General features: G+C 38.1%; 1 protein-coding gene across 3 annotated transcripts; it reads left to right on the top strand.

Moving 5' to 3' along the window:
- Positions 1-6,948: 6,948 nt before the first annotated feature.
- Positions 6,949-10,299, top strand: LOC145552820 (uncharacterized). Of its 3 annotated transcripts, XM_081610728.1 has the most exons (3): positions 6,949-9,310; positions 9,442-9,492; positions 9,796-10,299. In XM_081610728.1, the coding sequence occupies exon 1, from the start codon at positions 6,996-6,998 to the stop codon at positions 8,256-8,258; it is 1,263 nt and encodes a 420-aa protein (XP_081466854.1). In that variant the 5' UTR covers positions 6,949-6,995; the 3' UTR covers positions 8,259-9,310; positions 9,442-9,492; positions 9,796-10,299. The 3 variants fall into 3 exon arrangements, with proteins under 3 accessions (XP_081466854.1, XP_081466853.1, XP_081466852.1); XM_081610727.1 differs by having other exon boundaries at positions 9,442-10,299; XM_081610726.1 differs by having other exon boundaries at positions 6,949-9,492.
- The last annotated feature ends 4,616 nt before the right edge of the window (positions 10,300-14,915 follow it).

Raw genomic sequence — 14,915 nt, 5'->3', positions numbered from 1 at the left:
TATTATTCTTCTTTTTTTATTTTATTTATTTTTAATTGTGTGTTGTCTTTCATAGTGGTTATTACAATAGCTGCATTGGCATTTATAATTCAAACATATTTTGAAGAAGCTGCTGCCCCTGCGACCCGACCCCGGATAAGCGGCAGAAAATGGATGGATGGATTTAAACAGTAACCATTCGAGTTTTGGTAATGGCAATATGGCTTCCTACTTAAGGCTTCTTTTTGTCAGAAAGAATCAAAACAACAAAGATGCTGTCTGTCCAGTGTGCCAAACACAGGTTTTCTATTGCCCTAGGTCCTTCTCAGAAAGGATTAGCCAGCCTTTTGTGAGCTGTTATAAAAATGTGGCCATTTGGCGGAAGTTGGCTAATGATGCTGACGTTGTTGTCTCACAGTTTGGCCTAAATAACAGTTTTACTGTTTTTGTTTTGTATTGTGTTGTTGTTTTTAAAGGAAGCTAAAATCTCTAGTTCAGACTGGTTATTGATCTAACCTTATAATAACATTATAACAACCTTCATAATCGCTGACACATTCAACCAACAACTGCTACTGACACTATCTAGCAGAGGTGTGTCAAAAATGTGTTATTCTTCAAAACATTTTTAAAAATCTTTTCATAGCTATCATGTACAACTAGAGCTATTTTAATCCTTTAAAACTGGACTGTTTTACACATTTATTTCTTTGTCCCTGATTGCTCAAAATTACAACATCCTGCTGAATTAATTCTGAGAAGTCAGTAAATATGTGAACAAGTTCTGGGCTCCTAAAGACTTTTCTTCAACATAAGTATGGTGAATTTTTTATTTATTTTTATTTTTTGGAGAATATTGTGAGCTGACCTAGATCTGGCCTATTCTTAGAGGTAAAATCCAAGACGATCTTTTAAACAACTTAGTTCCATCTGAGAAGTTAGCAGTTTTGTGTTTAAAAACCCAGAACACTGGACATGCCTGGAAGGAGTCTTGAAGGCATGAAATCCTAATGTTACTGTTCCTGTTACAGTGTACAGACATGGCCCACCGGTCATCTCTGGCTCACCAAGATTAATGGCTTGTCTCACAGGTTGGATTCCCATTACATAGTTTGTCTATCGCCACCTCGTTACGGACACATCCCTCACTGTCAAAGAGAGCAGAAAAACACGGTCGAATGGTCATACCCGGCCAACCTAACTCACTTAAACCCGATACACTCTGAGCAGCACATGGGAAGACCGATCAAATAATCACCCCTCCCTACTGTACTTCTCACAAATGGTCAAAACACAATATCCACCTGTGAAGAACTGCAGGTCCTCTAGAAAGAAGAGAAGTTTGGTTAATTAAACTTGGAGACTTTGGGTCACTTTACCCCAAAAGTAGCAACGCAAACCCCTGACGTAACATAATTTTATAATCCAAGATGTAGTAATCTATCTTGAAGAGGTGATCTTTTCTGTTGTGTTAAAACATTGTAGCTTTCCTCTTTTTTTTTGTGAAGTTGACCTTCATTTTGAACCACTTTTTAAAATGCAGTATAAGGCTAAAACCTTCCTGGAGGAACTCGACCTCTCATATCAGGATGAGAGACTGTAACGAATGGCCTCTTGTCACGCAATGGATAATGAATGGCCCCACATTTGCTTGGATAAATAGGATATGTGTGGGTGCATGAGTGTGCATGGGAACACTGATGAGTGATATGCGGTGCATGATGGTGATGTGTTGTCATTTGTACCAGCACATGTGTTCTTGGCATCTAATCTGATGATTGGCTAGTCATGTGTGCAAATAAGGATGCACCATAAAGATATTTTTCAAATATCCAATTTTTTTTTGCCTCTCATTGCAGATGTATGCCTCTCCTCTTATATCATACAGATGAGTAGCCCTGTTAATAATTCATCGAGAACTCTACACGTCCACTGGTAAGTTATTGTGTTTTTGGCTGAGCCATTTGTCTTCATAGTGACTAATTTGCCCTGTGGTGAAATGGCACTGAGGGCTTAGTGGCTGTAATGGGAGTCAATGATATTTTCAGGGGATGTGAATGACCTAGCTTTTCATTTTGTCTCCCCACACAAATGCACACGCACATGGCACACTGCTGTATAAAACGAGTGCAGTTATAGCATTGATATAGCATTGTGAAAAATATAATTGGTTGTTTGGTTGTTTAATTCTGAGAAATTATAAATAAAGTATTTGAAAAAAATAAAAATAAAAAGCTGAATTAATCTAAAACTATTTTAAAAAGTCTTGGTTTAGTTCATGGTACATGTGAATCTTCCATAAATCTGCTGGAACAAATGGTTGTTTCTGGTCTGAACTAAACCACCCCCATTTTTTTCAAGGACACTGAATTATTATTATTTTATTTCTTGTAAATAAAATAGTTAAAGTGGTTACTGGAGGTCTTTCGGAATTTAATTGCTTTTTAATTCATTTTCTGTCCAATCTTTGTATACAAACACAGCAGCATAATGTACAGTGTCTACTCATGAAACATGTAAAATTCAATAGGTACTGGAAAAAGAAGGTACTATTAGAGCTTAAAAGTAATTTGTTCAAGAAAATGAGGAGAGAGAGAGAGAGAGAAAGAGAGACAGAGAGAGAGAGAGAGAGAGAGAGTGGAGTAAAGATCTTGCTATGATTCTTCTGTTAGTCCATGACAAGGTTTAAGCTCAAAGATTTTCAGGAATCCTTTTGAAGTGCTCAGTTATTTAAGGTTAGTCAAGCAGGATGTTCATCTACCTATTCATTGTTTTCTGCTTGTTTGGGTAGCAAAAATATCGTGTGACCATGACAAGCCAGGAAAAGGACAGCTTTGCTTTTTGGCTCAGCTCTAAGTTTTTCTATTACAACAAGCTGAAAATGACGTCAGTCAATCTACCCATCTTCTGCTCCATCCTATGATTATATTGTGAAGGCATCAACAAAAGCAAATCATCCTCAAAAGCAATGAGCATACCCTGAAGTTAAAAAAATAGTCACCATCCTCTCAGTGCTATGCCTTGAGATCCTTTTCATGAATCTCACACAAAGGATTGGAGAATAGGTACAACCCACACTCGGAACAAGGATGACTTTGTCCCAGGAATTTAGTCAGTTCTTTCCGGGCTCTTTGTGCTTGGATAAGTCAAAGATAAGAGCTAAATGAAAGTATGGAGGTACTGTTTTGAAAATGAGGAGAAACACAACTAAAACCTTTTTTTTATATCTAAAGAAAACCCAGGAGAAACACAGATTAAGATTTTATTTTTAAAAATTACAGCAACATTTGGTTAAATACAGTAAAGAAAAAGAAATTAGAGAAGACTCAAGATCTTTGCACAGCATTGTAGTTTCAGATTTTTAGGTCAAACATTGACTCATCTGAAATTAAGTCATGAAATGCTAACAGATAAAAATTAATTGCATTAAATGACTACTTTGATATCATTATTGCACACTAGACATAAGTATAAAGAAAATAAAAACTGATTTAATCATGAGGTCACTCTTAATTTTTAAAAGCTTGTTGCATTATCTGCCGTGTGAAATCTTAACCTTAAACATAATTGGAGATTAAAGCCTTCAAATAAAGTACATCATCTTCAGTCTGGAAGTAGATACAGTACATAAAATGGACATGTCTATGTAATGATTAACTAGCTGCTGACTGTATTCAACGGCGATGCTTAAATAAATACTGTCAGCTATTTTCAATTTATTTCAAGCACAGATACTGTCCAGATTTGCAGGTACTTTACTCAAAGTGCATGAGGGGAACTAATCTCCTTCTGTAAGCTTGAGTGAATGCAGGTACCCTGTCCCTCACGTCCGTCCACCTATTTATCAAAGTAAGTTACATGTATGCTGCTATTTATGAGAAGACTCTGCAGAATTATGTGATCTAAATAGCTTCTTTCTCATTATAGCCTTAATATGCATTAAAGCATTACAGTGAGCTATGTTTTCTCCGCTGGTGTTTTTTTTTTTCATCCATATTCATGAAGATGGGAGAATCTATATAGGTTGTCAGTATATTAATCTTGGACACCTCTGTCTCTCACACACACATCAGATTCGGAGTGAAGTAATAAACAGATGTCATGGGCTGTCATATCTCTATAATGTCTCGCTCTTTCTCTGGAAACAATTGACCCAGATGTATTGCGGTATAAACAGGAGGAATGAGCCTGGAGAAATACTGAGCACATAGAAAGGTGACACGAGGAGCAAGCATTTATGAAATCTGAAGGGCGTGATGCACAAACTCCCCTCCGATCCAAATTTGATTTATTTTTTTTTGTAAATGTAAATATGAACACCAAAAAAACAAAGAGAACTACGACTTTTACAACTAGGATGTTTGTGTGTGACAAAACAGCATGCACCCACTGCTGCACCAATATCTAATTTACATAATAAATAGATGGCACCACAAATAAATACTGATCTAAAAAAAAATATTGTGAGAATGTTCCATATTTTTCAACACTCATTTCCAAAAGGGAAACTCATATAGGTTCACAACCCATTAAGTGAAATATTTTCAGCCATTACTTCTTTGAGGATCGTGGCTTGCAAATAATAAAAACCCAAAATTAAGTGTTTTAAAAAATTGGAATATCACACAACCAGACAAGATCAATAAAAAAGGATATCTTAATCAGAAATGGTAGGTTTCTCAAACATATGTTCATCTATGTGCACTCAATTAGGTTTGAACCTAATTTGCAGGAATTACTGCATCAATATGGCATGGCACGGAGATGATCAATCTATTCTTCTTCTGAGATCTAACGGAAGTCAAGGTTGCTTTGATAGTTGCCTTCAGGTCGTCTTCACTGTTGGCACTGTTAGATTTTGGTACCTTTGGCAGTGTGGGCAGGTGCCAAGTCCTGCTGGATAATTAATTAATAATGTCCATTATAGAGAGACTATATACACCACCTTCTGTCAAATTTTAATACGAGTTTGAGGAATTAAACGTTATCAAAGCCTGCCCCCTTTAAATCCCCTCTCCCCCCATAGGACATTTGTGACCTCCTGACCTTCCCCCATGGAAAGTTTGTGACCTCGTGGCCTTCCCCTATGGAAACTTTGTAACTTCCCCCCATAGGACGTTTGTGACCTTGTGACCTTCCCCTATGGAAACTTTCTGACCTCCTTCCCTCCCCCCATAGGACGTTTGTGACCCTGTGACCTCCGATACCCTTCAGTCAAATTTTAATCGGAGTTTGAAGGATTAATTGATATTAAACCTCTCCCCCCTTCCTGTGACCAGAAATTCCCCCACGAACCAAGACTTTAATCATACGGGAACTTTGTAACCTCCTGTATGATTAACCTCCTAGTTTTGGAACTACACCTGTAGTTGTATATATACACCTATATACAACTACAGGTGTATATATTACACCTGTAGTTGTTAAGGTTTCACTACTAAAAACTTATAAATGATCAGTGTCAACCATCAGTCTGTATTAAAATATTTAGTACAATTTCTATTTATTTAGATTTGATGTTTTGATGTGAGCACTTAGATTTCTATCGATTTATTGAATAATGCTCTATGTAAATATTTATCAAACTGAATCTGCGGCATGTTGCCTTTGCGTGTTGCCTCTGCGCGTTGCCTCTGGGTGTTGCCTCTGCGCGTTGCCTCTGCGTGTTGCCTCTGCGCGTTGCCTCTGCGTGTTGCCTCTGTGCGTTGCCTCTGTGTGTTGCCTCTGCGCGTTGCCTCTGCGCGTTGCCTCTGTGTGTTGCCTCTGCGCGTTGCCTCTGTGCGTTGCCTCTGCGTGTTGCCTCTGCGCGTTGCCTCTGTGCGTTGCCTCTGTGTGTTGCCTCTGCGCGTTGCCTCTGTGCGTTGCCTCTGTGTGTTGCCTCTGCGCGTTGCCTCTGCGTGTTGCCTCTGCGCGTTGCCTCTGTGCGTTGCCTCTGTGTGTTGCCTCTGCGCGTTGCCTCTGTGTGTTGCCTCTGCGCGTTGCCTCTGTGCGTTGCCTCTGTGTGTTGCCTCTGCGCGTTGCCTCTGTGCGTTGCCTCTGCGTGTTGCCTCTGTGCGTTGCCTCTGTGTGTTGCCTCTGCGCAACACACAGAGGCCTCATGCTTAATAACGCATGAGGCGTTATTAAGCCTTATGCTTAATAACGCAACAGGGGAAAAAAACTCATTTACTCAGAAATGACTAGGAGAGGGCAACAAAACTCAACTAAACTGACAGAACAACATTAACTGGTCCTGCAATGCAATCAGAGAAGCAAAATGTTTTGGGTAGACTGTCACTTTATGCTGCTGTGCTAAGAGTAAACAGGAGATCTCACAAAGGGGCGAATCATAAACACACAATGAAGAGGCTGAGATGTTAGAGAATGAGAAAAGGTACAAAAATAAATAAAGAAGGTGAGATTAAACATAAAATTATTTTGCTGATCTGCTTGGTGCATCATCCTTGTCACTGATTCAAATGTAAAAAAAAATCTAATTGTTAGATGTTAAATATTTTCCTTATGAACAAAACAAGCAATTAAGGCAAGATATGATCTGTTTAAGGGGATCCTCCTCACTGACGGTTCAAAATAGATACAGCAGAGGCTTAGAGACAGTTTCTAAATGTGACTGATGTGTTTAACTTCTAGAAAAATATTCTATATAACACTTGTACTAATTTGTTTGTTTATGGGTATTGTTTATGGGTATTTTTACACGTATGTATGAGTTGAAAAACAGGACAAATACAAAACTTAAATTTATGCACATTTATTGACTTGCATTCACGGATTTAAATGTCTACCATGCATTTTTTATTGACAGTAGTCCCACCTTACACATAGCTCCTTGTGTTTCCATAGCAACTAAAACAAACAAGAACCTGACACAGGTTGTTTGACATCATCATGCCACCAATGTTCTCATCTATGATGTCATAAAGGTTCAAAAGATTATTATCCTTTGGAATACAAGAATTTTCAGTTTGCTCTCCAGCTGCCACTTTCAAAGAATTTCACACCCTTTCAACTTAAAAATGATGCTATCGATCGGTTGGGGCCTGGGCTACTTAGCCTCTAAAGGAGTGGAAAAACTTCTAGGACAACATAAGGAAGATGTTGTTGAAGACCGCGAAGAAAATATCAGGTGGAGATATTTTGGGTTTGAGGAGTTAATTCCAGAGGACCAAAGCCACACGGACGTTTCCGCCAACATCGCCAGTGCCATTTCAGGTGTCGTGACAAGATTTACAAGTTTCAACCCTGAAGATGCCGTGGCTTTGGAGACCATCTGTGCAATGAATTGGGAAACCTGCTCTGAGGACACAGATGAAGAAAAAGATGACATGGACGCTTCCACCAACCTTGTCAGTGCCGCTTCAGGGGTATTGACACCTCTAACCGATTTTACCCCTGAAGTCACCGTGGCTTTTGAAAGCAGATGTGAACTGGACTTGGAAACATGCCCTGGGGATGCAGATGAAGACCAAAGTGACATGGACATTTCTGCCAACCTTGTGAGTGGCACTTCAGGTGTCTTGACAAGTTTGGCAACTTTTACTGATGAAGCTCCTGTGGTTTTGGAAAACATCTGTGGACTCCATTTGGAAACTTGTCCAGGGGACGCAGACACTGATGTCTGTACAAGTGTTGATGTTCCCCTTGACAAAATGGACCTGGCCGTTGAAACGAGCTGTGACGGCCAGGAAGATGCGATAAATTTAGAACCGGTCTATGAGGATCCATTGGTAGAAGAGGCTTCTTCTGTTGATGGAAACTCAGAAGACAGAGTTCAAAATTACGCAGACCATTTTGATGGCATGGACGCTGCAGATACGGACGTCGCCTCAAAGGAAATCCCTTCTTCTAACACAGCTGCTGATAATGTTGTGGCACATTTTGAAGAAGTTTCTGAGCATTCTTCAGAAAAACCATCTTCCTCAGAAATTCTCACAGAAGATAACATTGAATTTTCCGAAAATTATAACAGGAGGGTGTTTTCCTCTAGGCAATCATCCATCCTGGGGTATTTAAATTTGGAGAATTACGTGCCACCTTTTGACAGAATTTCTGAGTGTTCAACATCAGAAGAAATGGATTCTGAAGAAAGCTCAGAGCATGTTCAAATTGAGCCACAACATCATGAAAGCAATGATGTTGAAGAAGTGGATGTTTCTTTTGAGGAAGTCCCTTCTGAAAGCAGAAATGCCGGAAATTTAAGGTCACGAGTTTCCAAGTGGCTTCGCCAGCAAGGCAGTAGGTTGGCTAATCTCCTACCAAGGAGAAAAGCCAACAAGTAGCAGTTCACATTGGGCACCTTTTTTGGAGTTGTTGGAGGGGTGCTGGAGAGTGTCCCTCCAAGAGACTTCTTGTTCTGCTGGGGGATTTCAACACTCACATGGGCACTCACAGTGAGACCTGGAGGCTTGTGGTTGAGAGGATCGGCCACCCTGATCTAAACCTGAGTAGTGTACTGTTATGTGACTTCTGTGCTCATCATGGACTGTCCATAATGTACACCTTGTTCAAGCATACGGGTGTCCATATGTGCTCATAGCACAAGGACACCATGGCCACAGTTCTATGGTAGACTTTGTTGTTTCCCATCTGATCTGTGGCTGTATGTCTTGGACTCTTGGGTGAAGACGGGCAGAGCTGTCCACTGACCACTCCCTGGTTGGCATCCTCCCCCATCATCAGTCAACTTCCAGTCAAACCAGAGAGGCCCAAAAGTGTTGTGAGGATCCTGGCAGAGTCATCTGTGAAACAGAGCTTCAAATTTCACCTCTGGAAGAACTTGAACACATTTTGGAGAAAGTGGATAGAACATCGCCCCATTGTCAATGCGGCTTATTGGAGATGTGGCCACAAAATTTTCTGTGCCTGTTTTGGGGACAACCCTAAAATCAGCTCGTAGGCACCAGAAGGGAGGTATGCTCTCAAACCAAAGATAGAGAACTATCAGGTCTTTTTGGACTGACACCCTGGAAGCAGCTGATGGATACTGGCAGTCCAACTAGCATGCAGCTCGGGTGGTCGCTAAGGGAGAAACTTGGGTGTAGAGGAAGTTCCCAGAGCCCATGGAGAATGACTTGGACAGATCGTCATGAATTGCGGTTTGTAGGTCATGAGGTTGACATAGTGGACCCATGACAAAAACACAAAATCCAGGCAGCACAGGTGAACAGCGACCGGAGGCGGCGGACTGAGGCGAGAAGACTGCGGCGGACAGAGGCGAGAAGACTGCGGCGGCAGGAGGCGAGAAGACTGCGGCGGACGGAGGCGAGAAGACTGCGGCGAGCCAGATTCAGGAGCAAGAATGTTTTCACAAGCATTTTCTCATGACTTTATGGTGATCCTTATGCTCGTTTTTAGACTTTTAATACTCTGTTTACTGAGAATTATGTTGAACAGGATATTATGACTAGTGTCTTAGAAAATTGCTTCGCAAGTCAAACTTAACATCACGGTTTCTGACAACAGCTTCTTATTATCGCAAGGGGTGACCTATACCTGCTCAGACACCAGGCTATGGTATGTCCATACTACCAACGGTCCAGTCCGTTGGGCAAATTGTAACCTTTCTTAAAACAATTCAGTTGATTTATAAAACACTAATTTACAATAGGTAATCTCGAGACAATTTACAAAAAAATCATTTCCATTCTACTTAACAGTGCAGAAATTAAAATGTATTAAGTCAGTAAAAAAAAAAAAGTTAAGTTATCTGAGTTAAAAATGCAGATTGTATCAAGTCATTGACTTTGCTTGTTTATATGCTTCCCCCTGTTCAAATTACTTTTACCCTGTAATGTCTGATTTGATCTATATTTTCAGGGGGACCCTGTGGAACCAACATGTACATTTGCTGCCTTCTTTTTTTTTGTATCTTTATTAATGGACACAACTGGAGTTCCATAAAGTCTCGTAGTAAAAGTCACATTAAGAAGCAATCAGAACGCCTCATGCTGAACCAATCCTCAACACAACCATCCTCCAACGTTTGTTTAACATGTCAGAGTTTTAACAAGAAAGAAAAACACAGAGAACAACCAGTGAAATTGTTACTTTATAAGTCACAAGTGTACATTTTATCTTTAGGTTTTATGTAACATCATGCTAATAAGCTACATGATAGTTGGTAAATAATATCACACTGAACACAAATCCTAATCATTAATGTCTACTGGATCTGCTCCTCTCTTCTTCTGCAGCTCCTGAATTAACAGGAACAACTGACGTTTGTCTGTTCTGTAAGAAAAAACAAAGTTTTGTTTCTTTTACATTGTTGTTTTTAGAGCACACAAATGATACAGTACTTAATAAATTAAAATAAAAGTTGTTCATTATATTCATTTAGCCACAAAAGGAAAGTTATTACTTATATTCTACAATTCAGAGGGGAAAAGGTTCTAGACATGTTAATGAGATCCACATTTTTTAAAAGTTTTGACAAACCTTAAAGTGTCTTCAGCTCGTGGAGTCGTTTCAGTAAAGTTAGCGTTCATGGGGGGAAACTTGCTGTCGCTGTTCTGCTCAGTCAGAAAGTTACTAATGTCAGAAAAATCTGCTGTCATGTCATGAGCTGGAAAAAAAAAATCAACAAGCATGTTTGCAAAAATAGAAGTCGCATCGTTGTTTCACTTAAGACTTATAAAATAGTTTCATGATTTTGGTTGTAGAATTTAAACTGAGGTAACACTAAACAATAAATCGTTGGGTAGATAGTGTGAAAAAGAAGAGATATTAAAGACATAAATGGCTGAAAATGCATCCATTGTTGAAAATGAATCAAACTCGTAACAGTGTAATGATTCACCTCTGCAACACTTTGAGTCACCAAGCTTTATGCTTTCCAAACCGTTGCTATTTGGTCAGTTTGATTTCAGAAGAGCCGATGACATTTTTTATTACAGAAACATAAAAATTACTCATCTTTAAGATGACTAGAACAAGACTCACTGCGTACACTGATGGCGATGAGTTTGGCCAAAAGTAAAACATTCAAGATTCCCAAAGCCACATTGAGGCAGAGCCTCTCTTTGGAGCTGCTTGAACCTTAAGAAAAACCTGAACCTTAGCAAAATGTAATGCAGTACATGCTAGATTTATCTGTAACGTTTTTCTTACCTGTGTGATTAGATGCATTTTGTCTAACAGGCTCCATGTTGACGTAAATTTCCTCCATCGCTTCAGACTCAGTGCTGCTTTAAACACTGACTATAAAATCCACTGCAGTTGTGGAACTAACTGAAAAACGGTGGGAAAGAGGTGAGATGTGTCTGGTTTTCAACATAAAAAAGTAACATATTTTAGATATAACAGTCAAATAAAGAAATTCATGAGTGCGGTTTCAGTATTATTTTCTTAAATATTGTACACAACATAAGATTCTTGAAGGTTTCAATAGTTTATAAGTTCATATTTCCTGATTCGGTTCTGTATCAATGAATATTTAATTCTCCTTTGTTTTCCTTCAGCTCAGTTAATTCTACTCATAATAAACATGTTACACTTTTCTATCGATGAAGAAAATAATTGACTTTTACATTCATGCACAACTTTGCTTTTTGTCGTATGGTATCAAAAATTTTAAATAGTTTTAAATCACTTATATACGGATGAAAAATACATCTGATGTTGTGATGTTCCTGCTCCTTGTGTCCAAACATTTCCTAAAGGGTAATAAATTGTTGGAGCAGGTGACTGCAGATGACTGTATGGACCCCACAGTTTTACGGGTCTCATTCTGTCCTGATAACTAGTCATAGTCTTTCTCCCAGTAAATACAACTATCATCTTTGTATTTTTATTTCTAAATCCTCGTTTAACCCTATTCCTTGTTTTCTCACTATCTCACTCCAGTAGCAGAAACACTGACATTAAGAAACAACAATCCCTGAATTGCATTATCAAACTTCTATAACCGCTGGATCGAATAATTATAAAATTGTATGTATTTATTCATAGTTTAAAGATACATACTTTTAGGACTGCCGTTTAGTAAAAAGCTGGATGAGCTGTCAACTAGTGTCTAAAACTCAGGCACCATGTCTTCTGAGGGAGATCAACAGTTTGACAAACAGCTTGCTTTGTGAAGCACCGCCTCACTGGGAGGGAATCGAAAGGCTAACATGCCAATCAGGTGCAAGTTGGGCGGTTTAAAGTAAGAGAAACCAGATACTGCATTCAAAGCATGAAGAAGACCAGCAAGCAAAGCTTTCACAGAAAGAATTCTGTAGAATATCAGAGTACAGGAGATACAGGATAGAAGATTTGACTGAATCAAGACATTGTCCAGAAGTTCAGACTGGGAAGCTAACTGGAACATTGCTAGCCAAGTATGTGGAGCAGGAAAATAGGTTGTAGTTACTTACATTTATGCAAACCAATTGTCTCAAAAGATTCAATTACTGCAACATGTAAAAGACAAGTGTAGTTACATTGTGTGATTTTGGCAAACAATATTCTTAAAGTCATCCAAAATATTATTCAATGCAAAATGTATTTTACTTTCTGCTTACAGCAGCAGCAATATATTTACTACATGTCATTACATGACATAGTTGTACTGTTCAAAACCTCTCGGTTTGCTTGAGTAGAAATGGAGTAATGTCTGTGTATGTTAAAATGTTAAACATTTACCACCCAAAATTCTTACCACTTTCAAATAGTTCACTTTTTATTTTATTCTAGTTGTTGCAGAATCAACTTAAATAGATAAACTTGTAAAGCATCTTTTTTTTTCTTTTTAAATCCAAAAGTTTCTGCCGCTTGTTTAAGATGAGTACAAACAACAAGTTGATGAGAATTAAGTGATGTTCACTCGAACATCACTTAATGTGATGTTCGAGTGTAAAATAAAAATGTTTTATTTTACAGTGAGGAAGGCCGCAGTCTAGCTTTAGCAGACGGCTGGAGGCATCTGACCCGCGCTTCAAACTCGGTACCTGTTTGCTCTACGGCAAAAATTTGGTAAGATTAAATTTAGTCGGCTAAAGAAAGTCAGACGGTTCATTACGAGTGAAATCTCTTGAGGTAGTCAAGTTTCTTGTTTGTTCAGATCTTGCTAGTCATTTCCGTAGTATGATTACTAATTAACAGTAGATTCTTTTGTGTCTAATTGCAATCTAATTATTCAGTACACAATTGAAGTTTTATTATCAGGATTCTGCAAATAGAATATTTTCATAGTATATTTCAATCATTCCTTTCATACAGTCGAAGCTCCCTAAAAAGGATACATTACCTTTCTGTGAACTATAATTTTGATTCCTTTGAGTATCATATTTTACGAAGTCTGACTGATATGATCTTCTTGAACACATACTGATGCTTCACATTGATCATTTATAAGCTTATTAGTTACAGTTACTTATCAGTTACTGTCTGTTAGTGAACATTAGTGAACAGACAGCATCAAAAGCTGTAGATACTTTTAAAGGTAACAAAACAATTTACCACATTGTGACCAACTCTCAGAGCCTGGTTGTGTAGTGAGCATGTTTTATTATTAGGTAAAGTGTAGCAATAGCAAGTCAATGTTATTATAAGTAGGACCAAGTGTCAGAAGATGTAAGTAAGTCTCTGTGAGAGGGGTTACTTGAGAAAAAAAACTAAGATTCACTGATTGAATTGTTGGTCGATAGCCAGCATATATTTGAATTTGTGCAACAAACATTGAAAGGAAAGCAAAAACTATATAAAACCTGAATGATCATTCAGTTTGATAAATATTTACATAGAGCATCATTCAATAAATCGATAGAAATCTAAGTGCTCACATCAAAACATCAAATCTAAATAAATAGAAATTGTACTAAATACTTTAATACAGACTGATGGTTGACATTGATCATTTATAAGTTTTTAGTAATGAAACCTTAGCAACTACAGGTGTACTATATTTTGTTAGTGAACACACTTAAGCATGTAAGATAAAAAATGGAAGGAAAGAATCATTAGTGTCAAAAAACAAACAACGTATAAGTTAGAGACAAAAGCTGTACGTAATTTTAAAGGTAACAAAACAATTGTTGGAGCAACTCTTGAAGCGTGGTGGTGCAGTGTAAAAACTTTAAACTTTGGGTAAAACTGAAAGATAAATATGAGCAGTAGCCTCACGTGGGCCTGTTTAGTCCCTGTCACATATTCTTAAGAAATACATTTACAGATGAGGAACTTTTAATGAAATGTATCACACTAGCAAGTGTTGAAGAAAAACGTTTAATCCATCAAACTCGGACTAAAATTTGACAGAAGGGTGTCCATATATATCTCTCTCATTATGTTTGTCAGCAGAAGGAAGCATGAAGTATACGACATTTTCTGGGTAGATTGTTGCGTTAAATTCTGTTCCTCTGTTCTTCCTCCTTAATCCGGAAAATGTATTTATAAATAAAATACAAACTTTATTTAAATGTGAAAGGAGAACTTTGGACCACTAAGCAGCAGTCCAGCTTTTCTCAGCTTTACCTCAGGTAAGAAAGAGGCTTCTGATTTTATTGTTGTCATGTAAATATTTTGGATTTTCAATATCTACAAGCCATAAACAAAATTACAACTTGGAACTAATTGATAATTTCCACTCTAAATGTAATGAAACTCTATTCTGTTTCTTTTATGAAACAAAAAATATTGAACTTTTTCTCAATATTAAATTTTTTGGGATGTACCTGTATTTCTTCTTGCACAACAGTGCGCCCTAGTCAGTATTCAAGCTGTGTGTTTTCTCTGACAGTATTTATTATTTTAGATATGTTTAGGAATAAGCAGCTCCCTCACCAAACCTGTTTGAGGGGCTGTTTTGAACCTTCCTTCAATAGAGACTATTTTCTCTTCAGAAAACAGCAGTGAAAAAGCACGACAGGGGACGGATATGCAGTAGAAACATGCATAAAAGGGCTGTCTGCCCAACATATATACTGTGTGCTACCTCCCAAAGGAGAAATCAAATT

Source organism: Poecilia reticulata, chromosome 9 (genome assembly GCF_904066995.2).
Source record: "Poecilia reticulata chromosome 9, P_reticulata-male-v2, whole genome shotgun sequence".
Taxonomy (NCBI): Eukaryota; Metazoa; Chordata; class Actinopteri; order Cyprinodontiformes; family Poeciliidae; genus Poecilia; species Poecilia reticulata.
Note: the sequence above shows the minus strand (reverse complement) of the source record. Positions and strands in the feature narration are given on the sequence as shown.

Coding starts and splice junctions, on each gene's coding strand:
- LOC145552820 (XM_081610728.1), top strand. CDS start 6,996: ATGATGCTATCGATCGGTTGGGGCCTGGGCTACTTAGCCTCTAAAGGA.